General features: G+C 34.3%; 1 protein-coding gene across 2 annotated transcripts in view; it reads left to right on the top strand.

Moving 5' to 3' along the window:
- The window catches only part of LOC111485940 (protein RRP6-like 3), an 8,175-nt gene extending 1,427 nt beyond the window's left edge, over positions 1-6,748 (top strand). Inside the window, exons 2-13 of one of the 2 annotated variants that reach the window (XM_023132917.1) lie at positions 65-309; positions 474-572; positions 810-893; positions 1,035-1,121; positions 1,515-1,632; positions 2,389-2,564; positions 2,661-2,705; positions 3,718-4,220; positions 4,320-4,818; positions 5,288-5,498; positions 5,619-5,916; positions 6,299-6,748. In XM_023132917.1, coding sequence (XP_022988685.1) covers positions 65-309; positions 474-572; positions 810-893; positions 1,035-1,121; positions 1,515-1,632; positions 2,389-2,564; positions 2,661-2,705; positions 3,718-4,220; positions 4,320-4,818; positions 5,288-5,498; positions 5,619-5,916; positions 6,299-6,368 — 2,435 coding nt within the window. In that variant the 3' untranslated portion in view covers positions 6,369-6,748. Of the gene's footprint in view, positions 1-64; positions 310-473; positions 573-809; positions 894-1,034; positions 1,122-1,514; positions 1,633-2,388; positions 2,565-2,660; positions 2,706-3,717; positions 4,221-4,319; positions 4,819-5,287; positions 5,499-5,612; positions 5,917-6,298 lie in introns of both variants that reach the window. The other variant, XM_023132916.1, reaches the window with a different exon arrangement.
- The last annotated feature ends 1,292 nt before the right edge of the window (positions 6,749-8,040 follow it).

The following is an 8,040-nucleotide window of genomic DNA, read 5'->3' on the forward strand; positions in this document are numbered from 1 at the left end:
TTTTTTTTTTTTTTTTTTTTTTTTTTTTTTTTTTTTTTTTTTTTTTTTTTTTTTTTTTTTGCAGACAATGATGTAAACTCTCATCCCTACGAATCAGAAATACTCTCGTTGTTGGAAAATTCTTCGTCAGAATTTGATTTTATTAGTAGTGAAAGAAACGATTTTACTTTGAGTGACACTTATGTTTGGGTTGAGACCGCTTCTCAATTGGAAGAACTCGTGGATGTGTTGAATAAAGAAATGGTGTTTGCTGTTGATACCGAGCAGCACAGTCTAAGATCTTTTCTGGGCTTCACTGCTTTAGTACAGGTAATTTTCTCTCTCTCTCTCTCTCTCTCACACACACACACACACACACACACACACACTCTCAAAGGGCCTCTGAACACGTAAATGGATGAATCTTTCCTCACAATCCCCGTCTATTTAATTGTCACGTTCATGTTTTTGTCTTTTTATTTTGTTTGAAGCAGATTTCTACCGACAAGGAAGATTATTTGGTTGACACTATAGCTCTACATGACTCAATGAGTCTTCTACGTCCCGTCTTTGCCAATAGTCATATTTGCAAGGTATCGAACTATATGCTTGGGTACTGATTTAAGGGTTTGATTTCTGACAAGCTTGGTACCTAGATTAAAAGCAATGTTTCAGAACCCCATCAATTTGGTATTGATGAGAAAAGTGAAGCAGTTGCATCAGCTGGAGGAATTCTATTGATTCTCTTCTTTGGGTTAATGTTTTATTTGGTATTAGAAAACTTTAGTTTATGAATGCAAGGTACCCATTAAATTAGTTTTTGTGTTTAGGTGTTTCATGGTGCTGATAATGACATTCTCTGGCTACAAAGGGACTTCCACATATATGTAGTCAATTTATTTGACACTGCGAAGGTGAGGATATGCTTTTTAAAGGAAAGAAATATTACCTATATAAGGAGGAAATATGGAGCTTTGCACTTCTCATTTGTGAAAGAGTGAGAGGTCTTTCTTTCTTTTCCCTGTTTTCATCTTGTGCTTGTTGTTACAATGTAGACCTGTGAAGTGCTGTCAAAACCTCAGAAGTCACTGGCCTACTTACTTGAAACTTATTGTGGGGTAGCTACGAACAAAATGTTGCAGGTTGGACATCTTGTCTTAAAAATGCACTATGTTGTATGAGAATCAACATCTTGATCATCTGATTTCGTATGTAAGATAACTATAGTGGTTATAGGCATTTGATGCTGAAATATTAATTTTCCTGATCATACTTGTAAGAATTTGTGAAACAAGCATTTTATAACATGTCTATCATCATGTTCTATTCTATTTGAAAATAGTGACGTCGCACTAGTTGCATGTTTGACTGTCCAAGATTTCCATAGAGCTATTTCAAATGATGTGTAAATTTACTAAACCTATTTTACTTACAGCCTCCACTTAAATAAGGTAAGGATTGTTCATATCCTATCTTGTTATACATATAACAGCCTTTTTGGTCTTGCTTATTTGTGGTTACTCATTAATGGTCAGCGAGAAGATTGGAGACAAAGACCCCTATCAGAAGATATGGTGCGGTATGCTAGGACAGATGCCCACTACCTCCTACATATTGCAAACTGTTTACTTTCTGAGCTGAAACAGGTTAATGGTATGTCTTCGTTCTTGCGTTTGTGTTTGCTGTCATTCATTTTTTTTTTGTATAAGTTGTATTGCAAATGTGGAGAAATAAAAATGGATGGAAGATGAACATGATGATAACTAGAAATAAGGAAGAAAATATGGCCACACTCGAGTAATGTATTAAAAGATTTTGTTAACTTAATATTGTGCAGTTTTCACAATAGATTCTACAGTGCAAATATTAACATCGATATTTTTTTAACATTAATATCTTAACATCGGTGAGCCACATTTCTTTTCCATCTACTGAAAATGTGAAAATTTTTAATTAAAAAATGGTTTTAGAAATTGATTCACGCGCATTCTTTTTATGGCATGGTAGACAAAATGTATAATTATGTATAATTTATTTGAGTGGCTTAAAAATTTTATTTATCAATTCAATTTTATTTTTCTTATAAACTACAATGATTTCGTTATTTTCTTAGGATTGTTCTTTGATACTCGCATCCATGTTCTATAAGTTTGAGATCTTGATATTTTGGTTGATATCGATATATCAATATTTACCTCTTGCTCGTTCTTCTCCTATTCCCATTTCTTATATCATGACTTTGACATTGTCATCTTTGATTACTCTAAACATTCGGGAAAAAACTTAATTTCATTTTGTGGTCTCAGTTTTAGCCTTTAAGGCCAGAGGCAGAGTAATTAACATTTTAGTTGGCTACCTTCAAATTATATATCATCCCATATCATTAGATATCTAAATGCATTAATGTATCAGAAAACTCTTCCACCGATGGTAAATTCAATTTTCTTCTTGAGGCTAGTCGGCGATCAAACATGATTTGTTTGCAACTTTACACAAAAGAGACTGAAGGTTCTCCTGGAGAGTCTGCTGCATCATCAATATGTTACCGTCATCTAAACAGTCAATTAAATTCCTTTAAAACTCAAGTGAGCTGCTTTCTCAACAACTTCGATCTTATATCATTTGAAGTAGTACCACAATACAAAATTTTGAAATTCTATTACCTGACTTTGAACTTTCAGTTTCAGGATCATGTGAGGAGATTATGTGCTTGGCGAGACTTAATGGTCAGTAATTAATCATCGTAAAAAAATGAAGAACATAATTGCTTATTCTCCAAGCTTTTTATATTTATTTTATTTTGATTTTTTATCAATTTGTTCTTATTCCGTTAGGTATTTTATGTGTAAGGGGGTTTCGTGTTTTCTAATTGAGGAGGAACCATTTCTTGTGTTAATTCTTTATAGGATGGACGCTAGGGTTTGGTTCACTAAGTGCTTTAAGACTCGCAAGATTCCCATAAAATTTCATCTATAAATGTAAATATTTGATGGGAGAGCATTTTCATTTCAATATTGGTATAATGGTATGGTCGAAGAAGACTTCTATTATGCAACCGTAGGCTTTTCCACCAACCTCTAGTAGTAGTTTTTCTCTTAATGTCTAATGTGCCCACCTCTAAAAAGTTGATATTGACCTTTTACTGTAAATACTCCCACGTAGTTGGTTGCTTAGGTTGAGAAGTAACCTTTCAGATGGCGAGACAGAAGATTGGGTCTCTGTGATGAACTCTTTGGTAGTTTAACCATTATACCTTAGTGAGGGTCCAAATTTTATTGTATGAAGATTGGATGCTTATTTATTTATTTTTTGATAGGAAACAAAAGAAAATTAAAATGAAAGAAGATTGGACATTAAAGGAGCATACTTGACTATGTTGTTCTATAGTCATCTTACAAATAGGGAAATCTTTTTACTAAATAGGTGGCTAGAGTTATAAGCAGGAATACATATTCCAAAAAGGTCAAAATCTTTATATTGTCTCTAGTCCTAAAAGACGGCTGTCATTTGAAAGAGAAATTATCTCAATTGCCTCTTTCCAATTTGGCTAAAAATTAGACATCATGAAGGTTAGACTTGTTATTTCATCGTTGAGCCTGACTCATTACCACCTTTGCTACTGGTTCCTTCTGCTTATAAGGACCATAATAAGTAAATTAACTATGATGGTTGCTTTTTAGCAAACGGAAGTTCCGCTATGACTGCTTACCTGAATCTGAGATTGTCATTTCATTTCAGGCTCGAGTTCATGATGAGAGCCTGAGATATGTGTTGTCAGATCAGGCTATTGCAGCTCTTGCTACTCAAATGTCAAAAAATTCGTGGGAGTTATATGCAACTATTGCACAAGCTGATTTGAATGTGGATTTGAGCCCGAGTCTGCTTCTTCCAGGCCCCTCCCCTGTTGTTTGTAGCCATTTGGATGATCTCCACTGTCTTCTCCGTGACAAGTCTGGTGACCCGGATAGTATCTTTTTGGGGATTTTACAAAACTGCATAGGTTCTAATGGCAGTTGTCCCCTTTCTATATTTAATTATGCGCTGTTGGTCAAATATAATCTAAAAATGATGACAATATCTAAAAAAAATGATAGAAGAAACGCAAAGAAAATGTCTAAAAAAGCTTCTAGAGAGCTTTTTGTGCAGAAGTTCTCCTGCAAATCTCCAGTTTATCATAATTGTAGGATTTATGCAAATGATGGGCGCTTGCTTTGCTACTGTGATCGGCGAAAACTTGAATGGTTGGTTAGCATCTCTTAGTTTTATTTCATGCAAGTTATAATTAAAACTGGTTATGCAATTGTGTTTGACAACATGCAGCTATCTTTGTATTTAAACAGGTATTTGCGGCGAGAGTTGGCAGAGCTTGTTGATGATGATCCTCCTGCCATAAAGATTCTTTTTGAACCTAAAGGCCGTCCCGAAGATGAGGGCAATGACTTTTATATCCAGAGCAAAAAGAATATATGTGTTGGTTGTGGTGAAGGAAACCACTATTTACGTTATCGAATAATCCCCTCATGCTACAGAATACACTTTCCTGAGCATTTAAAAAGTCATCGTTCCCATGATATTGTCTTACTTTGTGTGGATTGTCATGAAGTTGCCCATGCTGCTGCTGAGAAGCACAAGAGAAATCTTGCTGCAGAATTTGGAATTCCACTTTTTGTTCGTAGGGTGGTTGATACCAAGGAGGCCTTTGATTTAGTTGAGTCATCTGACTCGGCCACCAACTTTCAGGAGGAAGGTGTGTCACCTTTAGAATTAAGAACAGCTGCTATGGCCCTGTTGCGGCATGGACCAAGGATGCCACCAAAACGTCAAGAGGAACTCATGCATGTATGTGTTGTATACTTTGCAATTGAGATAGTCTTCGTATATGTGTCCATGTGATTTAGAAATAAACATGCAGTTCAATGCTTGAGATACTAATAATTGACTCGAGTCATCTGCTATCGTAGCCATTGAAAAGATCTTTGGTTTCATGATATCAAATGCTTAATCATTTAATAGTGCTCTATCTTGGTAGAAATTTATCATCCAAGATTTTCTTGGTGCTATAGGATTAAATTAATCATCAATTATAGTAATTAGCATGTTTTCATATTCTCCATCAGACGGTGAAGAAGGTCCTGAACATCATTCGTTAGTATGCTGTAGGTATTGGCCTTGTAGACAATGGTTTTTAGTTATGTAGTTCCCATTCTTGTAGAATCTTCAGTAACACCCGGTAATTGTTGATTATCAATCCCTCTGAAATTCAAATTATATATTTTCCTCATCTCTCCTATCTTTGTTGTGTTTTCAGGTTGTTATGAGATACTATGGGCGGAGGGAGATATCTGAAGAAGATTTGGAAAAGGCTCTGCTTGTTGGCATGAGCCCTCATGAGAGAAGACGACTTCAGAAGAAAAAGGGTATAGCTTTGAAACATTCAGGACAGCATATTTTTCCAGATGCTGAGCATCAGAATGGTGCTTGTAGCATTGACTCATCGACTATGACTAATTCATCCATTGGTATGTGCAGACTAGTTCACTTTTGCTGATACATGCATTTTGCAAAAGATAAAATGTTATTCACAAGGGCGGAAAATAAGTACTTCAAGCAGTCATTCTTTCTGTTCTAATTCAATGCAGATGCAGATGCAGATGTTAACAATCACATGAACTCAGATAATGGTACCGTGCCCGAAACATGTTTGCCTTGTGGAGAGGTCAAAGTTCCTGAGAACGGCTCCGCCATAACTGCTCAACCTAAATTCAATCCTAAATTGTCACTCTTGGGACATGGACCACATGGTAAACAAGTAGTGGATCATCTACTTGCAGAATATGGCGAGGATGGCATCCGACAGTTTTGTCAAAGGTGGAGACAAGTGTTTGTTGCTGCTATTCAACCTCGTTTCTTACCCGCTGGTTGGGATGTCAACCACAGGTACTGAATTAATTAACTTAAACTCCAAGCTTCAAAATGGGAGCACATATGCACGTCTCTTTTATGCTTATTTCTTGTCTTATATAAAAATGATTATCATTTCTTACCTTGTAAGGCATTGCACTATTTCAGTACCAATTACACTTCAAAGAGTGTTTGGGGTGAGGGGCTGGGTAGAGTCAATAACTCCACTCCAACGTAAATTAGAGCACTACGTAACAGTTTTTTAATCCATAAAAATCTCCCTATCTCCTTCCGCATGTCATCTACAAATTTACAATTTTTTTTTTTTTTTTGAAGTTTTGTTATGTTCATATTGTCAGTATTATTGGAATGGTCTGATTTGTGGACACTAGAAAGTTCCACTTCTTTTTTGTTCCAGTGGTAGAAGGGACTTCGGCGAATTCAGTGTGTACAATTCTATAAAGAAACTTTCTCCTGCTATTGAGTAGGAAATTTTAAGCACTGCAAAATTCTCATGTTGCATGTAATGCCAGCATCACATTCTATGCTAGGAATTAGCAGATTGTCTTCCAGTCATTCCCACAGGTAAAATCTTTCCATTTGAATGGTGCACGTTATGTTTCTGTTATTTTTAAATGTCTCTGCACTGAGGAAGTTGGTTTATTCAACTTTGTGCAGATTTTTTGTATTAAAAGATTAAGATGGCGGCATTGTCCTTGTCCCCATCTTGTGAGACTTTCATCTGTCTTTCTTTACTGGCTTCATGCTTGGCTCTGGATTTTTTTGACTAAGCATTCTTGAATTATTTAGCATAGCTTAGCGGATATAATTTGCAAAGGAAGGGAATTGCAGTAGAGTTTACCTACAATTTAAATGGAATTCATTACTGAAGTCATTTCCAGGTAAACGATTGACCCTTTGTCTTTTTAATATAAGGTTAATAGTCTTCTAAATATTTTACATTAATCTTTTAGGTAATTCTTCATTTGGTCTTTAACCTTCTGAAATTCTTGTTTTTTGTAATGTATTGAAAATTCTCAATGCTGTTCTTCCATAACATACCTAGATATGTGTGTATTCCATTTAAACATCCAAACTTAGGAGAAATAAGTATTTCTTTTAGCAGGTAGAGATTGATGACGAATAACATTCGAGGGACATGCTTAGAACAATAATTTAATGATACAACTTTTTTTTTTTTGTTTGTTTATAGGATCTAATTTAGAATTGTATGTATATTAGGAGTAAAATTGAGAACCTGAAAAGCTTAATGGTCAAATTGAGAATATTCAACAAGATTAGAAATTATTTAGGATATATAGTGGATGATTTTTATTTCTATTCAAAGGTTTAGATGTCAACATCAGGCAGAGTGTATTCTATCATATTGGATTATGCCTGACGTTAACAATCTTTATATGTCTAGGCAAGTATCTCACATCTTAACCAAAATTGAAAGATAAAAGAGCACACATTTAGAGATTCCTTTTCTACATATGAACTTTTGTTAGAATACCACATATACTGTGAAAAATAGATTAGATTACGAAGAACTTGAAAGTTCTTGGCAAACGTGTTTACTTTTTAAAAAATAAAATAGAAAATTTTCATTTAACGTGGAGCTTATAACCTTATCAGTCAACATTGTATAAACTGGTAAATATCAAAATCTTGACATTAAGAATGCTTAGTTAAGACACTATTTTCTTAGCCATTCTTAGAAAAGGACAGTCTAACAAACTGAGGATTTTGGGGTGGAGCTTTTTTTTCTAACAATTATGGCAGGGCCTTTGCAATTGAATTCAACTTGCGTAGGAGCAACAACCTAACAATCATAAGGTAAAGTACTTTTGGCCAACCATATATTGTAAGAGATGTAGATTTCAGATCAATAGCTAAGCCTTGATTTGATAATTGTTTGGTTTTTTATTTTAAATTTTTTGAAAATTAAGCTTTATTTTTTCATGATTTTGTACATCTTTCTTAGTCAAATTTTAAAAATAAAAACAAAGACAAATTTTTAATATATGGTACAAACCTTTTCGTTTTATTTGTTTATTTTGGTCCATGGCTTTTGAAACTTAAACAACTTTGATCATTGATTTTTTTTTTTTTTTTTTTTTTTTTTTTTTTTTTTTTTTTTTTTTTTTTTTTTTTTTT

Source organism: Cucurbita maxima, unplaced genomic scaffold (genome assembly GCF_002738345.1).
Source record: "Cucurbita maxima cultivar Rimu unplaced genomic scaffold, Cmax_1.0 Cma_Scf00011, whole genome shotgun sequence".
Classification (NCBI taxonomy): Eukaryota; Viridiplantae; Streptophyta; class Magnoliopsida; order Cucurbitales; family Cucurbitaceae; genus Cucurbita; species Cucurbita maxima.